This window comes from Microchirus variegatus, assembly GCF_963457635.1.
Source record: "Microchirus variegatus genome assembly, chromosome: 16".
Classification (NCBI taxonomy): Eukaryota; Metazoa; Chordata; class Actinopteri; order Pleuronectiformes; family Soleidae; genus Microchirus; species Microchirus variegatus.
This window is the reverse complement of record NC_139817.1, coordinates 10,824,325-10,852,253: the sequence shown is the minus strand read 5'-3', so window position 1 is coordinate 10,852,253 and position 27,929 is coordinate 10,824,325. Positions and strand designations below refer to the sequence as shown.

Sequence of the window (27,929 nt, the reverse complement as noted above, 5' to 3'; positions counted from 1 at the left end):
TAGGTTCAAGCGCCCAATAGGTGGAGAGGGGTGGACCCTGCCTGCCTTGACCTCACCGACCTTCTCCAACCTCCCCCCAACCAACCAACCACCCACCCGGTGTCCTGCTCCCTCATCCCCCCACCGTCCACTTCATCATCCGTCCACACACACACACACACAGCTACTGGCTTGGCTCGTCCCATCTGTCTGCTCTCATGTGCGGCCCAAAATATTTCGAATTTTAAGGGAGTCGCAGTTGCCACCGTTAACGGCACCTTTCCCCCCATTTGATTTCAAGTGACTGTTCACAGGAGGTAAAACGGATTTGCTCAGTGGGTGTAATCACATTTTCCAGAAAAGAGTGGCTCTTTATGCGTCCCCTCATTCCCCGCTCCACTCGAACAAAGGCATTTATCCTGCATTTGTCATTTTAATACACCGATTCTCCACAGAAGTGTAATCACAGAGCAGCCAAAGTGAATCAGACAGACGAGGCTTTTAAAGCCACTGTAAAGTACAAACTCTAAGAGGGGGAGAGAAAAAAGGGTCCCCCCTCAGCTTTTCAGGATGTTATTCTCATTCTACAGCAGCTCCCCGGTTTTTTTTTTTTCCCCCTTTTTCTTCTTCTTCTATGCTTGACTCAGCGTCTTTGGATTGTCATTGAGGCAGCCATTTTCTCATGAAGGCTCACCAGATCCTTTCCCCCCACTGCCCTGCAGGAATCAATTACCTTACTTTGACGAGGCCTTGGCTTTGCATTTCAGTTTGACTTCCTGATCACTGCGTGATTTATGTCTTTTATTGTTGTGAGCGTGCAGCTTCTCGTGGCTCATGTGTGTGTGAGCCTCACACCGCCGCGGTTTGAAGGTATATCTGTACACTAAGATACTCATTTAGTAGATTATCATTGAAAACAGTTACTACTGGACGGTGAGTTAATCATTTTGGTTGTGATGATCATGCGCGAAGTAAAAAAAAAACTAAAAAAAACCACCAAAAATAATATGGTGTGTTGGGAGTTTAAAAGCCTCATTAGGCCTCTCACTGCTTCTGAATTCTCTCCAAGTGTTTTTTTTTAGATGTTTGTAGTGTGTCGCCATCTGGTGGAAAAGAGTGGACATACACTTCAAAACCCACATCATGGCAGTCACTCAGGTATAAGGGATCATGATGTGCAGCTGCAAAGCAGAAATGTACCTGCCAAAACGACAAAAAAACAGCCACTTATAATAACAAATAAATAAACACATGGAAAAGTAGAACAAAGACTGTTCAGTTAACCTTCTAGAGACAAAAAGAGACTGGACGGGGCCAAGAAAGTCCAAATTCACCATTATGTACCCTTTACAAATAATTTTTCTCTATCATGAGATGTCACAGTGGCAGAAAAAATGCCATATTAACCTGCATGTTTTTAATTTCATGATGATCAATTCTGTTAGTAAAGAGATTAAATCAAAGTTTCTCGGGAGCCGCAGACACACCCCGAGAAAATCTGGGATTGTGGTTAACCTCTACTGTAGACACATTAAGATCTATAGATAATATAATAATACACAGGCATATACTGTAAGTAGTGTATTAACCTTTGTGTGTATTAGATCAGAGTTCCCTCTTCTTCAGGGCGCACCCTGGGCTTCATGTGTTGTTATTGCTAACAGATGGACATCAGTTGTTCTTTTCTTCGGTTACAAATCACCACATTCTCACATTTTGTTTGTGTTGAAGCCCAAATGAAAAGAATCGGGAAGCAGAGAAAACTTCTCCTACACTGATACGTCTGTTTGGAACAACAACACTAGTATTTTTAACCCCTTAATCTGGCACTAAATCGCCCTTAGTTACGTATAAAAACGTCCGTCGACGCAAAAGTGGATTAAGTAATGTTTGTGATAATTCACTTATTTATAATGAATTGCAAATTGTGAATATAAAATGAAGGGGAATTAGGCTTTCCTAGCAGTAAACAATAAGATCTTCTAGAAATTAGATCCAACACCCAACTGTTCTTATTTTTTTTCTTCTTTTCTGAGCGTTTGTTAACGTGATTATGCAAAAACGACGAGGCTGATTACTGCGACTGATTAAATGAAAACAACCTGGGAGGAGTGGAGAAGACCGTAGAGATCGAGTTTGTCAAGATACAATTGTCAGAAATCAGTGTAAAATAATAGTGGCACATGTTAAGTCTAATACTCTAGGACCAGGATCAGGACAATAGTTGATACCTTTTTTATTTATAAACCGACCTGTACATAAATGAGGCTTTAAGAGCAGGTGAAAGACACAGAAGCAGTGGCTTTACAGTTAGAGTCATGTTTATTTACAGCAGAATCCTGAACAGGGAGGGAGGAGGGAGGGGGGCTGTGGGAGGGACGGGGTTAAAAGGAGACAAGGTGTTTTAGATCGAGCACTTTCAGGATTCATGTTTCACTACACGGTTCTTAATTTATTTTATTCACCATTTTTCTATACAGAATCCATTCATTCAAAAAAATATCAATGCTCCAACAAAACGAGAGTCCTCTGCTGGAGAGAGGAGAGGGGGGGGGGGGGTGGAAATTAAAATTAAAAAACAAAACAACCCTCTAAAGCACTAAAGGGGGGGGAAAAAACAAACATTTTCTATATAAAAGGAAAGTTTCGTTATCACCATGATCGTCATCGATTATGTATATATGTATACATACACACGGTTATGTGTATATATATGTATATAAATCTATATATTTTTCTTTCCACGTTCGTTAAGAGGTGATAAAGGAGTTTGTGGTTCAATTAAAGTCCGAGGAGACGACTGCATACGAGCAGCACGGCTGGACGTCCCCCCAAACCCCCGACAACAGCGTTCAGATCTTTGTGAATCAGAGGTCAGAGCTGAGCCATCGCAGTCTTTCTGACCCCGCAGCCTTTTTTGTCCCACTCACAGATACAGTAGGGTCCAGTGCCTCATTGTCCGGCCAGCAGAGACTCAAAACTGCAGCGGCTTTGTCAACGCAGTCTGAGAAATGATACACTGTACACGTCACATGCATGGCCAGATAAAATAGAAGAGTTACAAAAACAAAACAAAACAAAACAAAAAAAACAGCAAACTGCATCGTCCGTACATCTCTGTCTCGTGTGCCGTCGCACCTTTTCCAGTATATATTACATATTAACTGACAAGCACCACAAAACAATTGAGACACAAAAAAAAAAGAATAAGACTGTTGGGTACAAAGTGGTGAAATAATAATAATAATAAAAAAAACATTCTATGGGTTAGATTTACTTTCTATTTTTTTTTTAATTTTTGATTTCTGAAGGGCACAACTGATTTTCTCTCTGTTCTAGGTCCAAACAGACTTAATGTTATTCGATCACTCACACACGCACACACACACACGCACGCTCTCTTCCTCTCTCGCAGACACACACGCCATCCAGGAAAAAAGAAAAATGTGTATAAACCCAAACGGTACGATTCCACGCTTCGAGTCCCAGCTTTCACAATAGTCAGGTCTTCATCGACTGAGGTGAAACACTGACATTTACAAAGTTCAGGTGAGATGTGCTTCTTCTCATTTGTCAAAATATATATATATATTTAAAAAAAAACGATCTGACATAATAATCACGCTCGGTTTGAAAGCGGACATTGGATGTGTAGTGTTTCCATGAAGGTAATTTGTAAATTTGTAAATTTAGGCTGTGCATAACAGTAATTCAGTACAAAACCCAGCATGATGCACGGTGAGGTTTCATAATGACAACTAAAAAAAAAAATCAATTCAACATTCCTTTATTTATATATAAAAAAACAAAAAACTTTACATTATCAACTGTCTGCAAAACTAAAAACAATAAAAATGACCCCTGTTGAGAAAATGTTTTCAGTAAATCTTTACAATACGAAACAAACTGTTTCCCTGCTGGACTCGTGTCTTGTCAGCCCACTGGAAACCTGACTATTGCCACTGAAGTTTATGATTTCAAATTAAAACCAAGTAAAACAAACATTCGCTCGCACACACACACACACACACGCGCGCATCCACACTTTAACACTAGAGCAGGAAACTAACTTCAACCGTCCACTGACGGAGATATCCACGAATCACACGAGCCAACAAACGCTCGCAGTCCGCTCAAAAAGACGGAGATTGACCAGGATTGAGCCGAAGGCTGCCGTCAGTTTCCCACTCTACACACAACATGCTCCCCGATCACAAATACAAACTCAAGATACCGCAAATACATGTGTACACGTATATACAAATAGAAGCGGCCCCTCAAACACTGGGGGCAGCTTGACAATTTATAATGCGTAATTTCTGTATATGCCAAGAATAAAACTTTACTAAATAAAATACATAGTTATCTGGGAGGGGAATGGGGACAGCAGATGAACAGAGAAGAAGATGAGGGTGGGTGGGGTGGGGGCCCGCAGTGTCGAGGGGGAGGGCAGTAGCACTGGGGAGAAGCCACCGCTGAGGGACGACAAAGACGACAGATGAAGAGAAGCTGGGGAGGAGGGGAAACAGAGGAAACAGATGGAGGAGGGGGGAAGACCCTTCACTGTCACTGCTCCCGAGTGCTGTCCTGTGCCACCGCAACACTCCCGAGTCTTCCAATGCTTTGTTTAAATCGTTCCGTAATAATAATAATAATAATAATAATAATAATAATAATGACCACGACAATGCTAAAAAAATAGATATAAACCCCAGCCACGTCTCACAACCATAAGTCCACAAAAAAGGGAGGAGGTCTGGCCCTCAAGTTCATCTGAGTCGATGACAAACAGATGCAGAGGTGATTAAAAGATGAAGAGAAAGACGAGGCCTGTCGAACCAAGTGGGCCAAAGTGGCAAACAAGACCAACTATGGAGGAGGTAAATAGAGGAGGGGGGCGGGGAGGAGACGGAACAAAAATAGCACAGGATGTGCTACAACGTAGAGGAAATAAACAGAAAAAGAGGAAGCGGAGATGAAAACGAGGAGGATGTGGGGACTAAAGATGAGTCGTGTTGAGTTGTTGTGATCCACACACTGGTGTCCCTTCTGAGGGTGTTCACAGAAGATTGGTGGAAAAGCATGAACAAGTGGTGACAACATGGCCTCACTATGAGTGTGTACTCTCTCTCTCTCTCTCTCTCTCTCTCCTTCCCGCGAAACGAAGGGAAGGCAACCGCAGTCCTCCCCACGCTGGTCGTTGTGTCCCAGAGTGCATCATACCTCCAGGAAGCGGGAGCTGGTGGTCTTGGTGTGGAAGGGCTCGGACCACATGCGCCGCAAATCTCCCTGCGAAGCACAAAAAAAGGGGTTTAAATCTGGCTTTCTCACGGTTATTCCTCAGAAAACCACCATCTACCGATTCTGCGAAACAAACAAAGGGCAAAATTGAAAACGAGATTGTTGCATTTGTGTTGAGTAGTGTACTCGCTTTAGCCAAAACTCTTTGAATCCATTTCATTTTGGTCACTTTTTATTACAAATCTGTGTTACAATCTCCACTATTACTTTCAGGACAGACACACCGCTGGCTGACACGTCAGAATGAGGAAGGGAATAACTGGTATTAACTACTACAAATAAGCCAGTGTGTTGTCTCTTGTTTTTGTTTTTTTATTGTGTGCATTTGTCACCAGTGGATCACAACTACTCATTGTTATTTGCGGTACATTCTGCCGCAGAAGCTCCACCAATTAAAGTGCAAACGCACAAGGCAATCAAGAGAGACAACAAGATAACAACTCCCATGTCCTCATGCTGCCTCTCAACGTCATCGACCTTCAGATAGTTTGATTGAGACCCCAAGCAGCACAAATCTGTGTTTTTAACTGCTGTAGTTTGAATTTCATTTTACAATAATTGGTTCAACACAAAAGCAAAGAAAAATGGGAACTCAGAGCAAGAACCTTCAACAGGAACAGTACAACATGAAATATTTACACAATCTGCAAGGCATGATAAGAAGAGCAGATACAAGACTGGTGCTGCCCTTCAGTGTACCTTCAGGTAGGCCATAGTGAGCAGAGGCAGCAGGGTGAAGGGTACCAGGTAAAGCAGAGCTGGCTGAGCAGCACGATGAATCCTGGAGGCCACAGTGGCAGTCAGCAGACCTGCAGACAGTCACACAGTCAAGTCACTCTGAAACGCACACTGAAACTACACTGACCTTTTCCATCCATCTATCGACTTCTTACCCACAAAGTATCCGATGAGAGTGCAGTGGAAATAGGAGACGCGCTGCATGCGTCCGGGCGCATTACCGGGACCTGGGACTTCCCCGTTTGCTTGCTTCTTATAGTTGTCATACCGCAGGACAAAACATAACAGCAGCCCCGGCATCACAATGTCTCCTATTCCCAGCATGGAGAAGTGACTTCCTGTGGAACTGCATGAATGGAGGGTAGAGATTTACAGAGGTTCTGATGCTGGAAGACACAGCACGCTCAACTCCCATGTACATTATTTCTGTTTCACTATGAGAATCACTGCAGATTCTGAATAAGCAATTATTATGGGGGTCATATCTGCTCACTTGTGACCAGGCAAAGAATGATTAGCCTCAAGATGGTGCCAAAGTAAAGTGTTATTCTAGATGTTTCACAGATAAGTGACCGTCTATAAAGGGCAAAAAATTACGTGGTCAAATAAACCGGAAAACCCTCGTCACAAGTCGCTGACTTTCCTGAAGACAAAGACATCTTCAAATGTCAAAACAAGAACATTCAGTTCATTCTCTCACAAGCATTTGTGTCTTAAGACTGTGTGGTGTCTGCACCGGAGCTAATCTGCAACTATCAGAATGAGAAAACACTTTATGAATATCTGGGGGGGTAGCTACTGTGTGATATTTAGCACATCAACATGCTATGCTGATGTTCATCTAAACGGAAGTTATTACTTTTATTAGTACCCGGTTATGACCTCAAGTGAAATCTGAATAGACAGTGAGATTAAATCAAGTCAGACAGACACTAAAATCAGCCACATGCATCCAGTGGGGGCTTTAAATAGCTGTACCCATTTTTTTTTGTGATGAGCCAAGAGTGGTTAAGAAATGTTTCTTTGGACCAAAGTGCTGCACTGACAGATGGACAAACCACCACCGCCAGAGCCCAATAAGGAGAGATTTGGAGTTTCAGTGCAGAAACTAATCGATGGCGACAACCACAGATTCCGCTTTTATGTGTAAAAAAAAAAACCAAAAAAAACAAAACAACAACTACTTTCCTCCCTCTGGTTTTAACGGTCTTACCTAGGAAAGACCAGTTTCCCTGGTAGTGAGAGACGAGGGACATCGCGGCCCATTCCTGGCCCCAAGTGGAGCTTCCTGGACAGAACGTCTATGGGATTTTCAGCAGGTTGAGTGGCAACTTTGACCATCACATTACTATTGAAGATGTAGGCTGAGAAAAACACCTGGAGGGAAACGTAAAAAGACAACTCAGACCCATCACCTTGACAAATGCTCATCACAACATCATTACCATGTTAAGCACTTAGTTATGATGCACTAACTGCTGCCAACTTCAAAACCAAATGATTTAAATGCAACATTTTATGAGGGGAAGGAAGAAAATCATCAGTTCTGAGAAACTGGAATTTCTCAGTTTTGGTTCTGATAAATTTTAAAATGTGATTCTACTGCCACTTCATGATCAATGGGAAAGTAGCATTGAAGCTCAGTGGTATGCTGCAAGGTTTGCTAGCTCACATGTGGGAACAATGAGGGTAAATTTAGAGAAATGTTTTCAGTGCAGCACATAACAAATACTTGTGTGCTAAAAACCTTGATCCGATTTCATATATTTGCTTCGCATTCTCATGGCATTGGCTTGGTGGAGGTGGAGTTTGGGATAGGAGCGGTTCTTACCCAGAACACATCATAAATAAGCAGACCCGACAGCAGCAGGCAAGACACCTTGAGACTAGGTAGCCGCACGAAGGCTATCATGGCAACACACAAGCCCATGGCTAAAGCTGAGGGGTGAGAAAAAAAACACATGGTCAGTCAAAAAAAAATTACTCACATTTTAGCAGAAATTGGAAGAAATGGCAATATGGAAACACATTGATTACTGTGCATGCAGGCCTAATTAATTAGACTAAAATGATAATGTTCCTCTTCATTTTTGGGCACATGAGGCAGGACCTGATATGGTATAAGATGGTATAGAGCAGGGGTATCAAACTAGCGGCCCGCGGGCCACATGCAGCCCTCCAATCGATTGCAGTGGCCCACCCACCACTGTGCTGAGGCAGTTGCCAGCGAGGTGATGGAATATAGACAGAATAAAATCCTTTTTACTATTATAAAAAATATTGCTAGCAAATAAGACATTCAGTTTTAACTATTGCTCTATTATTACACTCACAGCTGTTTTATTGTGAAGTATACATCATTTTCAAAACAAGCACTTTTACTTTGAAATTCTGTCCAATATCATCATGAATGTTTTATATTGCCCAACTGCTACTGAAGAGTAGTATTTTTCCCCCACTTTTTTTCTCTAGACCAGCCCCCTCTTGATCAGACTAGATGCTCATTGGCCCCCAGGTCATTTGAGTTTGACACACCCGGTATAGAGGTTTTTCAACAGAAACTAAGTGTCAATAAAGCTACAATTTGCTGTATTGTTATAATCCACTAATTCAAAAGAAAGTTATTATTTATATGGCACCTGTAAAGCATGACTATACAGTCACCCGAGTCGCATCTGTGCAGAGACATTAGAAATTAAAATCTATTAATGTCCTTCATTTTCCTTGAAGATTCATGTACACACGCTACTGCACAAGTACTTCCCCATCAAGCTTGAAACTAACTCTTTGAGAGGCACGACAAGAGCGACATACCATCCATTAAAAGCCAGTGTCCAGTAAGCACCCAGATGAGCACCAACAACACAGAGAGGGAAAAGGACAGGAGTTCGGCCAGGGTGAAACGCCCACAACAGCCGAACGAGATCCTACAACACATTTTAAAAGAGAAAATGTATGAAACACAAGCAAACATTTCTAGGGCTGGTATATGCTACTGTTTACAAGCATTTAAATATTTTGACTCATAAGCTATTGGATGCATACAAAATTAATTCATAGGGCATGTAAATGTGATATTTGAGTGCAAATATGGGTTGGAAATTGGTTTATTCCTGGGTCTGTCAGACGGACAAAGGTCTACTGAAACTTGATCAGGGGCTCTGTAGCTGTAACCAGAGAGCTGGTAGTCATGCGGGATACAGCGTAGGAGGGCTGTGTTCTTGGTAATTCAATGTGCTTTGCAATGGCTCAAGAGAGTAAGAGCTCATTCATCCCAATAACTGGGAACAAAGGTTATTAAAATGGTTTGTACATGTTAAGTGAAGAGACAGATGTAACACAGGAAGATCCCCCAAATGGTGACATACATATCCAATTTCCATTTTAACACAATTTCATCCCTGCAGTACAACTGTGGAATCAGTCAGTGACTGGAATAAGAGCTTCCTGAATATTTATAAAAGACATGCATAACAGCACGGAGCAGTTTGTGCAATTCTTACTCAATTTAAAAGACACAGAATGATTTCCTTACTTGTTCTGTGGGGAGCAGGGTCTGGTCAGATACTGGCACATTGGCAACAAGAGGAATGCAAATGCAATTGTTGCAAGAACTGGGGAGAAGAGCAAAGCACAGCAGTGAGACTGAAACACATGTACACCTAGACTGCTTGTTCTAGTTATTTTCTGTCAGCTTAATGGGGCAGTTAATGGTCTTTACAGTTTCAATAATCAGCACAGAGAAGAGACCTTCCCCAGAGTGCAACTTCTAAACAGAAAATGCTAACAGTTAATTCCATAGTTGTAGTGTAATGTTCAACAGCAGTAGTTACCTGCAGTGCAGATGGTGAAGACCACCTGTACTGAGTCAAAGAAGAAGAACATGACTAGCAGAGATACAGAGGCTCCTATGGGCAGGAACAGGGCCTGTGTGGAGTCTATAGTCTGAATACCTGCAAATGAAGGGTTTAAAAAAAAACAAAAAAAAACACAACAGAGTTAAAGGATATAGTGGAAACAAGCAGAGCAACTCTCCAATCACAAGTGATTTCTTGAAAATCCAAGAAAACCCATTGCCTGTGTATTACAGGCCTTGGTATTTAAGTAACACCCACTGTTGTTTGTGTTGCTGTTATTGAAAGCCCCTGTATTTGTGGGGTTGCCGTCTTTATCCTTCTCCTGGTTCTCACAATCCATGTTTAATGACCTTCAGTCAGGAGGGAAAGACAGAGAGGACGGAAGAGAACAGGAGAGGGTGTTATCAAAAAAATTCAAAAGGTATGTAGACCACAGAATGTAGAGACCTGTGCATCAGCCTAGTTTAACCTAGTTTTCAGGGGAAAACAGTTATTGAACAATAACTGTTTTTTCCTGTCATTTATGTTAAGAGAAAAGTTAAATATAGACAGAAAAGAGAAGTAATTGCAGCAAATTCTGTTAAAATACGGAAGAAAATATAATGCGTTTCATGAAGTGACACGTCTGGTTTAAGAAGCAGGGAAGGGATATAATTGTCTCCTTATTTATAAAAAAGTTTTTCATCTATTCCCCCTTTCTTTTATTCCTTCAATAATGCAGCAGTGCCACTGAGGTTTAATTCACATGCTACATGTTTATCATAACAAGTCCATCTCTCCATCAAGTTGTGGTTGCACAGCAAAACACTTCCTTTCTGTCGTTTGCATTTTAAAGGTTGAACACATCAATTCACTTAAAAACAGAGGGAGGGAAATTCGGAGGGTATGATGGGCTTTTTTGAAACTTGACCGATCAAAACACCATTAGTAATGCCGCAAAAATATTAACAGCTATCATTTACAGGATATACAAAGGCTATAAGTGAGGCAAAGTTTTTCATATGAACAAAAATGCTAAAACACTAAAAAGGCATTTACAACCTACTAGTTATACTTTATGAATGGAGACCAGACAATAGGCCTGGGCGATATATCGATTTTATCGATTAATTTTACTTTTTTGTTCCGGACGATTTAAAAAAATAAATAAAAACATTGATTGTTTTCTCCTCTTACTAAAGCGCACCTTTTGCCCTTGGGAGCTTTCGTGTGGAACCCCCCCTACTTGTTTCCCCTCCAGACACGGACACGGATGCACACATAGCGACAACACGGCTACTGCAAACGAGTGCGAAAATTGACTTCCCTAATATCTTCAGTGATTTGGAACTGGTTTGGGTTTGCGGCGAAGAAGACGTATAACAAGTGACTGCAAACTTTATTTAAAGCTCATTTCAACAAAAGGCAGGAGCACAATTAGGGACAGGAGCTACTGCTGTATGTGACTGTATCAGAGTCTTTGCTCTGGAGAACACCGACACAAGGATCAAGCCGAACAGTGCCAAAACTATAGATCATTTAAAAATATTTAACGATACCAAAAACGTGGGTTAATCTCCAACAATTACCAGGGAAATGTCTAAAATCTCAATATTTAACACAGTAGTCAGGTCCAGTGACTGTGACACAGACAGGGAGTCTGAGCTATGGTCATGAAGGACATATTTCAAATTTCAAATTTCAAGTTTAATTACCTGACACTGAAACACTGTGTATGCGTGTGTAATACCGCATGCATTTACACATAGTATATCATATGAATAAATATTTTGTCTTTAGTAGTTTAAAAAACAAACAACGACTTAAATCGAAAATCGTTTTTTTTAATAAATAAATCTGGGATTGTTATCGCACAGCCCTATGTTGATGTGTTATTTACAGTCATTAACTCAATGATGTACAATCTTACTTGATTTATTCCTGTGAACTAAGTTCATATCTTCACTCTATGGCATTATGTTGGTTTACTTTACATAATGATTTCACTGTGTCATGTGACAAATCTGGGATCACAATAACAATTGCATGTAAAAAATATATATATATATATATATATATATATATATATATCTATATATATATATATATATATATATATATATATATATATATACACCCATCAATCCCTAAAATGTGGGAACGTATGTGGGAATGTATGTGGGACAACCGAACAGATCTGGCTAATGTCAGAAACATGATACAGTTAGTAAATAATTGTTCACGTCTGAAGTGAACGTTTATTCATTAATACTCACCTAAAGCTGCCATATACGATGAGGAGGATGGAAATGAGGAAGGTGGACACCTGGCTGGAGTCAACTAGGGAGTACGCCCTGCAGAGGGAAGAGAAACAGAAACATTTTGAGCTTAGCGCTGAAGACAAAATGGTGATTTTGTTTATAAACCTCTCAACAGTAACACTTTACATCTGTGCTGCGACAGCACAATATTTCACGACCATCACACACAGCTGGAAAGTTAAGCAGACTAAATACACACAAATGTCATCAGTAAATGCTTGGTTCTTCATGTCCATGTTAATCTGCAGCTTCCTCCTTTGATTCTGCGAAAATTAAGTATTTTACACTACGAGTTGACTCAAAGCCAGTTAGATGACATTAAGTTATAGCATAATTTATGGCCCCATCGTTAAGTCTGAGTTAATTAAAAACACTTCATGAATCTTCTTCTGAGAGAAAACATGTTTTCCTAATATCTGTTAGACCAAATCCTGAAGGGTTTTTTAATGACACAATTTTAGTTTTAAAGACTTTGGCTAGTTTAAAAACAAGACCTCTACATTTACTTGCATGACAGAAGATATTTTAACTTCCAACAACAATATGCTACACTGGCCAGACAATTCTTTCCTCGGAAATGTGGCAAAATGTGCCTCGTTTCCTTTGTTTGTGGAATAAAAGTTGTTTTTTTTCCTTCAGGATTCTACTCTATAATCATTGCATCTGCAGAGTGCACCCTCACATAAACACAGCAACCATCAGTCTGACATCAGGACACATCATGCTTGCACTTTTTCTGTTTATTTTTATTTATTTAATCCACCATGTTGTGGAAAATTCATGTACAGCTGTAATTTTACTCAATCATTCAATCATTTGGGGGTTGACAACCTCTGACTGGTTGTGGCAATTGTATTCTCACCACACATATCACTTTACCCTCCTCCAAAACAAGCAACAATACTGTGACAACCAAATTTAAATGTAGAATTGAAAATTATGACATTTCACTATGTGTGACAGCCAATGGAGCTGTTGATCTGACCAGGGCGATTTTTAATTAAATAGGTCAGTGCAACTGCTTGTACAGTATTCCTATTCATGATGGAGAAATGTTTCTAGTGACAACCAAAGAGAACATCTTATACAACATGCAAATATATGGATAACGTGTTGAATTGTGGCACTAATGCTTGGAGCTTACACAGAACGGTCACCCAGAACATTATTTTACAGTATTAGTAGAGAGAACTCAAACTTTTCTAAACCAAGCACCACCTAAGAAAATATTGAGAAACACTGCTCTAACATAATATTGTGATTGTTGTTTTTAAGTATTTAAATTACTTTGCAAAAACAGCAGCAGTGAACAGGATTCAGTGCGTCACATGACCACGAGTGGGCCTATGTGATCACACAACCTCTCGCTAGCGTTCTCCCTGCCACACAGGTTGACAAGAAGAGTGAAAACAATCCAACAGCAAAATAAGAATTGCACATTTAGTTGAATTTTTAAGAAGAAAGGGGGGAAACAAGTTATTGATTGTTAAAACCAAGAAGGCAAATGGAATCCAATTCATATAGTCCCCTATGCACAGTAGAAATTGTCACCAAACGAAGGGGGTCTCAGCAGCTCTCAGCAAAGTTTAGTCTTTATTCTTCTACATTTTGAGCAAGTCTATTGATTTAACTTGATTGCGCATGACTGTGAATAACTTATGAAAAACGCTTAAAAACTCATTGTTAACAGCTCTCTGTGTTTCTCTTGGTTTTTTACCTCATGCCAATTAAGCCATTGATTTCCCTCACTTATGTCTGGTTGCAAGCCGCACAACTCAAAAGGTGAACAGGGTTTCAGGGAATTTTCTGGCAATGTTTGTTGTGGCCCAAGGAGGGAATAAATAGAATTTGGTGGTGATCCCCATATGGAAACTTAGCAACCTTAGCAGAGGCTTGCACTCTCCGAGTGCCATCTCTCATCTAACTGTTGAGGTACTTGCTAAATTACAATGAATATTAACTATGGACTTCCATTTTAATTAATCTTTGAAATAAATTTACCATCACACCCAAATGGGCTCTTCTATGGGTATCTGCAGCATGATTTCAGCTGAGTTTTGGCATTTAGTTTTCACACAAGCCTGAAGACTGAAACACAAATTAACAACAAACCACATCTCCCTGCAGGATTTGCAGGCTGCAGTTGTACCAACATATTTTTCACGCAAGAGGCACCAAGTCAGGATTTATTTATTTCTGCTGTCCTTTATGGGACAGGCTTGACAAAATAAAGAGGACTGGATGAAGGACGGTGCAATGCATGTCTGTTGCTCAGGGTTGTGCTGCTGTTAAATTAGTGTCCATTCTTTTCACTTTGATACAAGCCGTCTTAGTCACGGAAATCAATCAATCAATACTTATATAGCACTTTTTAAACAGATAAACTAGAACACAAAATGCTTCATATAAAAGGCACCCACACACAAACACCTAGCCAGCTAAATTCACACACCTCAAGATATACAACTGAAACATCGAGGCCAGGATCGATCATACACGGAAAAAAAGGAGCTGAGGAAAGGCAAGTTATACTGTCTCAGTGAAGAAACAGTATACCAGTTTAACAAAGCTTTCACATCTAATTATCTTCTAATTTGCCGTTACCGCTGCTGAACCGCGTAAATTTCAACAGAGCAGATCGCAATATACAGAGATGCAAGTTGTGTTGAGGTGTTTAAAATGTGATCTGTAACGTGTGCATTTCCTTTGATAACCAAGGACTCATGTTGTTAAAGTACAAAAAACTCTCACAGTAAGTTATTTTACACCACCGTTACTTTTTAAATTAAAAAACAACAACCCATGTGTACTGGCTCAGTATAGCTGGGGCATTATATGCAAGAAAAGTATATATTCATTAAATGTTGAATTACTGAGTTCACTGCTCAGTGTTTATTTAGAGAAAAGTAGATGAAAAAAAGAGGGTCACAGATGCATACAGATAGCAGTGTGATGACAGATGCTCTTCACAGGAAAACCACATTAGCTAAAAGCAACAATAATCACTTATTGACCAGCAACTACACTTGTTATATTTGTTTCATGTTGAAGGTTTCTTGGATTTGTACTGCTTTTTCACTTTGGTTTTTTAGAGTTTTCATTGAAATGTATTCTAAAGAGCTCTGGGTCATCTTTTCAAAAGCAAAAAATGTCTCCTATTCTAGCCATAGCCAGCATCACAATCCCTACTCGGTTACTGTGAAGCGACATACAGAGAATATAAATGGGTTCCCCTGCAACATACTGTATTATGCAGGCTTTGTGTCACTTTGCAATCTCGAGTCCAATGCAATCTCTTGTGTGAACTGCATTGATAAGAAGAGGCCTAAATATTTGGTTCAGCTGCAAAGTATTTACACAGGGTACATTACAATAACCACATGAACAGCACTAGATCCAGATGCATGCATGTAAAATAAACAAAATAAACCCTGGCATAGTATGAAGGGGACTTATGTGATAATACACTGTGGTTATGATACTACAACTGAAATGTGTCCTCTTCTCTGCTGCCATACAATGAATACAGTTTCAGCTGAGTAGTGCTGGACTGCAATACATTTTCTTCCAAGTCCTGACAGAGAAAATGGGTCTTGCATTAAATGACCTAAAATCATTTTTCATTATGGTGCACACGGCAAATGGGAATTCACAAGTTTCATAGTGATGCTGGGGGGAAACAAACAAGTACCGCCTTCATCGTTCATCCATTTGTAAGTATATAATGACTACAATCACTTGCGTGTTGGAGGGGAAGGGTAACATGTAGTTCCCCGTAGAAACAGGATACCAGTACAATGCTACATCGTGTAGCTTGGCCCTGGCCTTGTTTGTCCAATAGATAATGACTGAGAAACACTCATCATCATCTTCGTACACGTCACATTACAGTGAGGTCTTGTATACCTGACCCAAAACATGAGGTACAATAAAGGTGATATGAGCATGACTCTGTTCTCAGGAAAAGTGTCTCTTCAGTTCAGGTTGTATCCTAAAGCAACTTTGTTTCAAGTGTTTAAAAGAGATTAAGAAAGTGAACTTGTTCTTAACAAAGACACAGATGATGTCACTCCCTCAGTGTCAACACAGCAACCAGACAGACGGCGAGTTTCATCTGTGACAAACCTAATTCATATTCTAGTATCGAACTGCTTGGTCTGAATTCTGTGCACAGAAGCCTGTAGAACATGGGTGAGATAGATGAATGGAACATTTAAAAACAAAATACAATCCCGGACTGTTGAGGGCTGGATGGCAGCCCAAAGTACCATAAGACGTCCTTGTTCACTGACAGACTTGGTTTTCAATAACAATTCCAATACCGTTCTCCATCAAGCCAGTTGCATGCATGACTTGACCACTAAAGGCCAGGTCACCAAACCACAATGACCACTTCACAGGCTAAAAGCTGCACAAATAATATTGAGAAACATTTATTTGCTTCCATAATCTCGTGCCAGTATGGATGTGAAAATGTGACGGAACATTCAAAAACAGCAATTCAAAATTCAAAAACTGTGCCCTTATAGCCTCCATGAAAATAAGTACACTCAGTGCTCTCAGTGCATGTTTGCAGAAGTAACTAGGGGTCCGACTTCCAGTATTTGTTTCTTTCCCGTATCAGTGAATGGTGCTAGTTTGCTTTCTTAACAATGTTTGTGGGAACATTCAAAGCAATCGATAACAACAGATTCAAATGGCAGGTCAATTCCACATCCATGTAATATTACGGAGTAGGAGGATGACATTATTAATTAATTTTCGCCATTGCTTGGTCTGGACGGTGAAATTAATGAATGTCATTAAATTGTGAATTGATAAAAGTTGGCAATATAACCAGAGTTTCATTACACAACTATATAAAGTGTCACTTGGGGCACCAACTCAGAGCACTAACAACACTTAATCATAATTAGTTCTGGCTTTACCTGTGGCTGCGAATGTCGCCATGAAAGTTTTACTGGCGTTTAATAGCCCAGACACTTCTCCAATACTGCATGGTTTATTTTCAACACAGTCAAACAAAAAGACGCTACAGCAGCTTCAGCCACAGGCAAAGCCCTACTTTGTTATTTGGGAGGAGGTAAAATTTCCGTCTTCCTGTGGCTGATGATGAAAACATGACTGCACACACAATATCTATTTTCCTTGAAGTTATGTTATCGTTTGATTAGGGCTGCAACAATTATTTTATAACTCATCAACTGTTTTGACAATCAATTATTTGGTTCAAGAGTTTGTTTTTAATAATTAAAACAAACTGAATATTTGTTTGTATAAGTTTCTTTGCTCCATGGAAATTTCAACATTTTACAGTACTGATTAATCAAGAAAATAATGACCAGATTAATTGATTGTGAAAAAAATTATGGATGTCTAACCTTCTTGTTTCAATCGAAAAATAAGGTCAATGAGAGATCCTGGATTGGATGTGTCGGTTACATGATTTATGCCAAAAATGATCTGCAAAATAATCTCTTGAAAATATATTTCAGGGAAAATACAGGTCCATATTAGCTGCTTTTAATACCAATCAAAACTGACATCCAGTTATAATCATTTGGTTCGGTTAATCATTTTATTAATAGTACATCAACACAAGTGACATCCTTAGCCATAAAGTTAATGATTTGACAATCTGCTGTGTTTCCAAATTAAAACCACTTAGTCCTTCAGGCTCAAAATAATAATTAGTGTCATTTCTGATCTGGGCAGGGGAAACAGGTGTTGCAGTTATCTGTCATGTAAAAATCTGTCAATGTGTGCTCAAAGCTGAGAATACTCAAGTCTAAGAGGATTCATTGTAAACAATACATAAGCACCGAAGCAATATACCTCACTGGTTATTGTGTGTGATACTGAATGCAGAGAAATCATTCAATCAAAACATTACTCTCTTAGCGAGATGTGGGAATTATTAGTTGATTAATCTGTGCCTAGAAAGGGCAACCCTGAATTAGATTGTATTGCTGTCTGAACAACAGGACTTTGGGATTAGATCTTAATAACCATGTTTCCTGAGGAAGGGCTTTCTCATAAATTCAGTAATTTAAAGGCCAAAGGAAAACTTAAATTGTAATGAACCAGAACCACGGCTGTCTAAACAGCTTCCTGTCTATTACATTAGTTGTGTGATAGCAAAAAAAGAAAAACGGCTGATGTTAATGGTAAATATTTTCAGCACAAATCAACACAACCTAAGCCAGACTTGTAAGAGCCAAAATACACTTCAAGCCTAAACAAGACATAGCAAGGACACTGAAATGTGGTCACATGGTCCGTATGTGTTTGAAGGATCAAAACTTACCATCCAGATGTAGCCTACGCTAAGAATGACAAACCCTGCCCATAAACACAATGTTTAACTTTCAGTTTGATGTGGTGGCTGCAGTTTATGCAAACAACACTCAACATGGCAGACAATGTGGCAAGTGGTTCAATTATATGATCCCTTTCTTTTTTTTTTTTTAAAGCAAAACCATAGTGTGTTAGACCAACAAAAAACAAATTTTGACAAGTGACGCACCCATGTGAAACAAAGACACCGTCTTCACTAGTTTACTTCTGCTTGGGCTACAACTCCTCATTAAAGCTTATTCATGCGGTCTGCATCTATGTGGTTGTAAGAGTTTGCAAGCAACTGATTATAATAGTAGTTATTACACTAAAGTTTTATTTTAGTGCCGTCACTGCTGTGAAGCTACAGCTGTCCATTTCACATGGGACAAAAGAGGCTGAAGGTCACACTTCTTAAAATCAGACTTGCATTCTCCTGATATTCATGTCCTTATCACCGTTTGAGACCTCTTTGGACTTATTTTGGGCCAACTCTTAATTAACAACATTCATGTGCATAAACATTTCATCTTGATAATTAAGAAATTGTGTTAGGTGTATGTTTGAGGAGAAGATGTTGTAGTTACTCAAAGGAATAACACAGGACATCATGATTATACTTGATTGTTGACATGACTTTCCTGCAAATACCATTCTCTCTCGCCGCAACACAAACGTTCAACCACTCTCTTTGTAAACCTTATCTGGATATAATCACATTGGCACAACATTCCCTGAAGACTGAACCATTTGGCTGTGCAGCAATGAACTCAGCTGAGATGCTAAACCAAAGCAAATGCTCACATATTCTTTCAAAAATGTAATGGGTTATGCTTTTGTTACTGTACATATTTAATCTCCAAATAAAGTGATTGAATTATTACACAAGAGCGCACCAACAAGGACAGCCAGCAGTCAACACTGTCTTTGTATTGAGCAAAATACAAAGCTGGGCAGCACATAGCATTTGACAACTGCCTGGACGGTCTAGTCAAATCAAATACTACATGTCAACTGTAGAGGTCTGTGTCTATGTGTCTGCATGTGTGCATCACTAGGTGTGCTTCAGGTATGAGTTCTTACTACATGCTCCAGAGAGAAAAGACTGTGAAGAAACTGTGCATAAACTACTTATTATATCTCCAGGATGTCTACTTGCCCCTCATTGGGAACTGTCGCGGCCTGCCACTGTGAAGACGACTAAGCAAATAATCGAACTACAAAAAGGTTCTAGAATGCATCTTTAGAACCTACTGTATACAATAGCCCATGAGTAACTATAAGGCTAAATAGGAAGTATTGCTGTTTACTTGTTAGCATTGTATCCTAGAATAAATATAGCAGCTTTAAAGCCAATTGTGCACATCAGCACTTGCAAATGCTGTCAAGTTTTGCAACATGACCAAATGTACATACTTTCATTACAGGAGAAGATATATTTAAGTGGAAAATTAGTGTTGGGATGCCACTCGAATAAAGTCTTTATGTCTGTCTACCCATCTCTAACAGAAGTAAGACATTGTCTATACCAATGGTTGCCCTGTGTGTCCTCTCCATCAGGAGTGCAGCTAATTTAGAGATAGAGATATTTTACGGGCAGATGTTCCTTGAATTAATTAACGGGTGACATTACACATTTCACATCAAAGGAGTTTATGAACACGTAAACCAAATTGCTGCAGAAAAACGTGCTCAGTGTTTCTCGCCTTCAACATCCCGAGCTTCAACTGACTCAGCATCACGTACATGGAACGGTGACACATCTGACCAGAACACTGACTGTTGCTGTGATACCCAAGTGTTGCTATGGCATCAAAATAACCCAGACACAGACAGACACGCAACAGGCAGGTGTTTGATTTCATCTTCTTCTTCTGATAATTTCCAGCAGGCTGTACACTGAGGTGTGTAATGCTGCCCTCCACAGTTCAAAGTTCTCAATCACAGTTCTCATCCTCTCATCTCCTTGGTCTAATCCTCCGTCGCACTTCAAAGCTCCTAATCACAGCACTAAGTTCCCCATCCAACTGTCCTTGTCTACCGCAGTTCAAAGTTCCCTCAGTGCAACGTGTGGTGAGCTAGTCTCTGCCGACAACCATATCCCCTCTTCTTAATATAGTTTAAATACTCAAGAACACAACTGTTCTTTTAATGGACAAGGTAAGTCACAACTATGGCTGTCCCTTTTATTAAAAAAAAATAAAAAAATCTTTATTTACAATCAAATCAAAAACACACCCCATACGTTAGGTCTTCATTGGTTCGATGTTAAAAAATTAAAAGGGCAAACCGCACAACTTAATTTTTATTTGACACTCAGCAGTCTGATTGGTGGCTAAACTCACTTGGAACATCACCGCACTGGTTTGTACTAGGGGTGTCACGGTGTGCGTGTGTGTGTGTGTGCGAAATTAAAGCGTGATTATCATCAAAGCAGTCATCAACAACAGCTTTGTTTGACAAAGGAAGGCAAGGAGAACATGACAATAATTGTCTGTGGCTGAACATCTTCACAATGACAGCGAAAGCTCAGAGACTGCTGGTGTGGACTGTTAGCATTTTAAGCTAGCGATCTTTATGCTAACGTGTTAGCAACGTGTTAGCAGACTTCATCGTCACAAAAACAACAAACAGATGGATTATTCAGCGGCTGAAAGAGAGCAGGACACACACGGTAGTTGTCCGAGATGATGACGTGACGCCAGGACCGTGCTATAGTTTAATGGGTGAGGTTTCATATACGTATATGTCCTGAGGGCTGTCGTCTCCTCCTTCGGCCATGATTCCAGCTTCGATAAAGTTTGAACATCAGGTTGTAGGCTACAGAGTGCGCCTGCGCGGCAACTTCAGCAGACGGAGACGCTGGAAAGGCTCACGGTGCCTACACCGCGGGCGCGGTTATTCACCGAGATAATAATTTTTTTTGTAATGAAGACGGTAATTATTATCGTCAAAAATGTTATCGCGGTTTACCGTTACACCGTTAACCGTGACATCCCTAGTTTGTACAGGTCCCACATGTGCACGGGCACCAGATAGGAAAACTTACAGGAACCATAACATGGATCCGACTACTTCAAATGGTCTAAGAAAGCATGCATTATGAACAGGTCATTTCAGCACAGATGTTACCTTTGCACTCAAATTTCAAGTAAAAAGTGACACCGCTATTCACAACTGTGTAGGGGTTTGTATTCTTATTTACAAGGTAATAACGTGGGTTAAAGCCTCAATATTTTATTAATAATTTTCTTATTATTGTCTTACAGACATCGATATCGAGTCAAAACCCCATTCATTAAAGACACCATATGTAAGAATGTGGCCAAAAATGGTTACTACACTCAAATTCAAAATACCGAGGTCTTTTAGGTTTCTTTTTAGGCAGCTGAGACTCTACTGACTGCAATGATTGGTAGAAGGCGATATGTGTGGCGCCACATGCCAAACCATGATTTCAAAACTAAACATGATTTGTGGTCCACAATAGATTTTTTTTAATGCAAATATTTTGGCTGGACTGTAGTTGTTGATGAGTTCAGTTTGTTATATGAATCTTATTCCCGAGTCCCTGTGACATATTCGGAGGATTTTATGGCCGGTTGCTTTAGATTTATTACATAATGCACCTTTAACAATGAAGTTATAATTTTTGTAATGAAGCTTAATGATGACAGCACAGTTAAGAAGTCAGTACAACATGATCAACATTTCTTGACAACAATTGTAAAATTCAGTATTATAGATGCAACTTAATTTTTCAGATCACGAATGTCAAACCTGACATGAATTAAAAGGACATGTAAATTAAAAGAAACTTGTATTCGTAGTATTACTCACGTGATACTATATAAAACTGCACAGGACCGTATGTTGAGGTACAATTTAAAAATCTGTGCATTATTTTTAAAGGAATGGTTATAAAGCAAACATGTCGCCAGTGTGAGTATAACTGATTTTGCATCAATTATAATTCTGCATTTACTCATTAATTATCTCTGAATGCCCTTGATGCCATTTAGGCTTTTTCTGGCACAAAAGACATTCACTACCCTAAAAATATTGCTGCTGACTTTGCACATTGACAGAAACGGGACTATACTAAGAATAAGACCCATTCAGGTAGAATTTATTTCTCATGGAGAGGTTGGGTGATTTAAAAGGAAAACCACAATTATAATGTAAAAAACGGTATATCCATCTGACTTAAGTCAAAGTAAAAGAAATGGTCATTAATTCGAGCCACAGTGTTTTGCTGTGCCACAATCTGTTTTTTTATATACCGGTTTTATCACCAGCACTACATACACAAACCAGCCACTTATAAGCCACACCTGTTCAATTGCCTGTTAGCAAATATTATAGCAGTCAATCACATGGGAACAACTCAGCCAAGACCAACTGTTGAAGTTCATAACAAGCATCATAATGGGGAAAAAAAACATGATTTAAGTGGCGGTGAACATAGTGTGGTTGTTGGTGCCATACTGCTGATGTGACTATTTCATAAACTTCTTATTTATTGGGATTTTCTTGGACAACTAGCTCTACAATTGAATGAATGGTCAATGATAGAATAGTGAGAATGGTCTGTAAAAGAAAAATATTCATTAAGCCACGGTTCTCTGGATGAAAAGGAACTGTTGATGAAGGAATGATAGAATGGCAACTTGAACTCAAATAACCACTAGCGACAAACAAGGTATACAGAAGACCATATGTCAACACAAGTCGAACTTGAAGATGTGCTGCAGCAACTGTACACTAAACCAATTGTTGCTCCTGGCACTATGTTAGGTGTCCTGTGTGCCAAATAAAGTGGTCACTGAGGGTATGTACTCCATGCAAAGGACACCAAAATATATATTAAGCCGAGCAGAGGTGTGTTTCTTATACTTCTCTAAGATCTCTTCTCTAAGTCTATTGTTTATTTTCATTGAGCAAAGCCAAACTTACTAGGTCATAACATGCTGTATTTTAACAACATTACATCTGGCATTAACACGCATCATATACCTGAATGAAGAATACATATATGCAGGCCGAATTGTAAGACAAAGTTCATGCCGATCTTAAGCAAACAAAAAAAAATAAAAAAATAAAAAATGTAATGTGTGATACAAGTGGCAAAGAAAAAGCAATACCAAGCATTAATATACTATTAGTGTATTATTAGACAATGGTGGGCACGATCCATCAGAGTAAAGAGGCATTTGATGCAAACTTTTAAAGTGAAGATCCCAAGACATCAGATAAATATTAAGTGGACCAACTTAATATTTATCTGATGTCTTGGGATCTTCACTGCTATTTTTGAATACTGATACACCTATCTGATACTGAGATCATAAATGTTGCCACGTAACAGAACACAAGTCAGTTAAGTTAAGAAAAGGGAAACTGAACTTGTAACTTATCAAAACACAAGATGAGTGAGGTGACAAAGTGTCTTGAGTGTCACGAAAGGCGCCTTCAAATATAATGAATTATTTTTATTATTATTATTATTAATATTATTATTATTATTAAAGGAATAGTTAATTAATGTCTAACATGTTAAGTGCATCAATGTAAAGAAAATGTTGGTAAGGCTTCTCCCTGTGTAAGCTGTCCTGTGATATTGAGACATGCATCACCATAAAAAGGAATCAGATAGATGTTCACATAAAATTAGATTTACATAGATATTCTAACTAAATGCTACATTTGTGTGACCCAGTTACATTAAATAACTCCTGTGTAGTCATTGAGCAATATAGGTTTGTATTATTCAAACACAAGTGGATGGTTTTCTCATCCACTTATGTTACTAATCATCATTATAAACACTAAACCATGTTCCCAGAACCAAACAGACTTAATTCAGCCTTCAGTAATTAGCAAGGCCTCGACATAAGTCAGGTCCTTTTCATTCATGAGGAAAACTGAATACTAATCACAGCGCCTCTTCTATGGTTTCTTCACCCAACACTAAAATCCAATTATAACCTAAACCCAGGCCTTAATGGTTTGATGCACAGTTCTTCAAGGATGAGCTGAACCAACTGGTCGTGAGTCACAATGCCAACCTCACACTGAAACTGGTATTTTGAGACACAACTGCGATGCCAGTGAGCTAGCTCACTTCTACGGCAGAACCTTTGTTATTGTGTGCAGCGAGTCGACGAATGCTAACAGTCTAATTGGCTAACACTAATTCGCTGACGCAGCAAACATCCACTAATCTGCCCCCGTCGTCAAGCAACGCGGTGTTAATTGTGCAAGATTATGTTTCTCATAAAAGCAACCGCTGGTGATAAGTGCGAAGGAGTCATTCACCACCGGGCTAGCCCAGTTAGCTTTGCCGAGATATTAGCTCGGTTGCTAGCATTCGTTCGTAATGGCTCCATTGGAATTGACCGCTATCGGTAGCATTAGCATCAGCTGGTGGGGCTGCTAGCTTAAGATGGAGCTCAAGTTAGCCATTAGCAGAATCAGACCTGCATGTAAAAACACTTTAATGGGAGAGGCATGGCTCCCTGTGATGTAATAAAGGTGTCTTAAGACATACGGTCGATGAACCTTATGTTTGTGTGAATTGTCAGAAATATCATTCATTGTTTAAGTGACCTATATCAATAAGACTGTGTAGCGATTGTGGCTAAGCTAGCATTAGCTAGGTGCTAGTCTGTAGAGCTGTGTCTGTGCGCACTCACCAGGATGAGTAGCCCTGCTCCGCCATATCGCCAAAAACAGTGGGTTCTGCGACTGAGGCTAACACAGATTCAGGTCCCGGTGACAACCCGTTGGGACCTCGGCGATGGATTTTCTGCTTATCCTTCACAATCCGACGACCTAATAGTCACTTTTAGGTGACAACATGATGATACATCCCGGCAGCAGCTAGTGGTTACTAGCTGAATATGTAGCTGCAGCTGAAACGGAATGATGGTTTGCTATCGTTAGGTGGACAAGACAAAGCACCCCGAGAAAAAAAAGACACACTGGTGTTATTCTCGTCGGTTTCGCTGGTGTCCTGCCGTCACCCCAGCCGACAAGGCTCGGTCTCTAACTATGCTATACCCGCTGTAAATCCATATTCAGCATGATGCGTCCAGAATAAATTCGGTTATTCCTCAGGTCTGCACCCCTAGCTGTTATGGAAAACGCTCAGCTTTGTTTTCTACGGCGAGAGTCACGGGAGCGCGCACAATCGCCCTGCTGTAGAGGTTTACAAGTAGGACGTGCACGGAAATGTTTGTGTGCGCTGAAAATGCTCTCGATGGTCTCCTCTCATCCGCCACAGCACTGCAACCTATCACATGCAACGAAAACCACGAGCTTTAAGTTCGTTCTAACATGTAATTTACGGTCGAAGTTAATGCGTTTAATTTAATGGCTGCGAGGCACGATTTACGTTTGTCACAAAAGACCTCAACCTATTATTATTATTTTACGACTGATGATAATAATAATAATAATAATAAACATTTACGTTTTTATTATTTCAAATATATTTTGAAAAAAAATATATATATAATTACCCATACGATTATATTTCCATGGCTCTACTCTATTGAAAAGAATTGTGCTTGTAAGGGCACCTAATCCAATTAATACTAAGGTCACCAGTGCACTACAAAGGCAACAGGTATATACCTAAATGAGCCACTTCCACATGCCTAAATACAGTCATGCCAACAGAGAGATGATTTGCAAGCCAGTGCGCCATGCACATGATGCAGGTGTTGCACTAGTTCACTATTGAGTGCATTTCAAAAATATTTAATGTTAATTTACGGTAGAAACATCAAAAGATGCACAGGCACTACACAGCTCTGCTAGATTAAACAGTTTGACAGAAACTGAATATACTACTACCCGTACATGTATAATCAATTTAAAATCAGAATAATTTTGTTTTCGTAGCCTTAGAATAAGACTTTTATATGTACTATGGACAAAGTCCTTAGTACATATACAAGTCCTTTATGGAGACCACCATCTTGGGGGGTAACGCTCATTTAATTATTCAGGAGCTGCTAATGAAAAGGTGTGGTGTACAAGACCTCCATTACCATTAGGGGGGGTTAGAGGTTGCAGATGTTATGAGGGGCCAACACATTTAAAAGCAAATGATAAAAACTTTAAATAATGATTCCTAAAATGGAAAGGAAGTCATTGGAGAGCAGGCAGAATACGCATAATGTGTTCCAACTTACTGTTTCCTGTTAAAGGTGAGCAGCTGTGTTTTGGGTAAGTGTGCAAGGCAAACCTGGTTAATGCCAACACAGATGACATTATAATAGTCTAAACAAGTCAAGATGAAAGCATCAGTCTCAGGTTTAACACGTGGTGCAATAAGCCAATGAAATTTAATCTATATCATTTAAGAGTTTTAACTTTTTGAATACCATGGGTACAATAAATACCACATCCCCTGTTTAATATCCTTCCCTCATGTTTGGTTAAACTATTGTATGCAGGGTTTTTAAGGTGATCTATTGAACACGTCACAACTGTTGCAATACCACCATTAATCAAACAGAGCCGAGCCCCCATTAGTCTTGTAATCGTAATTTGCATTGATTGCAAAACATGTTAGAATGAGCAATGAGATACACTTTTTCAATAGTCCCTTTCTCACAGCAGACATTTTGACATATCGCAGTGGAGGCACAGGTGTAAATAAGAGTGAATGATGTTTTCAATCAATCGTGCGGGCTCAGTGAAAGGATTCTGGTATTGCGCATAATAGCTCACCGTGACACCGTCATGTCTTAATGGGGGTGCTGAAACTGAACAGGGCCATTGTTAATGTTATCTGTAACACCGTTCTACAGTATGTCAAGATGTCTGCTGTGAAAAGGTCCACAGGACAGAGATTTAAAGAGGGTTCTTTTATAATTTGGCACTCTTATAACCTCTGGTACAGCTTATTTATTTAGGTGTTCTTGTAGCTGTACCTGCTCACATCTTATTTTATTGACATATATTGCACATGACAGAGTCAGGCAAAAGGACAAAAGCTTCCTTTCTGTTGACATATAAGACCACTCACTAAACACTGTCTGCTCCTCCACAGATTTTGAGTGTACAAATGTGATTACCCACTTACACAAATTGGGCAAAAGTACCATGAGCACAAGGAGACTGGAATATACTCACTTAAGTATGAACGTGTTGGATGGAGCAAACAACATACAATATTTATGAGCCACATTAGCAGCTTGGCTCTAGGGATGACATTGTTTGTCAGTAGATGTCTACATACATTTGATGCGGAATGAAATATTATGACATGATTAGGTTTACTGACTTTGAATTCCCAGCATTTCCCCTAGCAGCACCTTGATGATATCATTGTGGGTTTGTAGTAAATTACCTCAACAGCTATGGGATCGATTGCCGTTACATTGTCATTGGTAACTCCAAAGTC

The 27,929-nt window shown here is 39.6% G+C and overlaps 1 protein-coding gene across 1 annotated transcript; it reads right to left on the bottom strand.

Moving 5' to 3' along the window:
* Positions 1 to 4,955: 4,955 nt before the first annotated feature.
* On the bottom strand, positions 4,956 to 25,232 carry sppl3 (signal peptide peptidase 3; the record flags this gene model as incomplete). Its single annotated transcript, XM_083902308.1, has 11 exons — positions 4,956 to 5,268; positions 5,980 to 6,089; positions 6,174 to 6,364; positions 7,232 to 7,395; positions 7,850 to 7,956; positions 8,833 to 8,945; positions 9,554 to 9,632; positions 9,852 to 9,971; positions 10,134 to 10,225; positions 12,131 to 12,208; positions 25,207 to 25,232. 11 exons carry the CDS (start codon positions 25,230 to 25,232, stop codon positions 5,197 to 5,199), a joined length of 1,152 nt encoding a protein of 383 aa, XP_083758434.1. The 3' UTR covers positions 4,956 to 5,196.
* Positions 25,233 to 27,929: the final 2,697 nt, after the last annotated feature.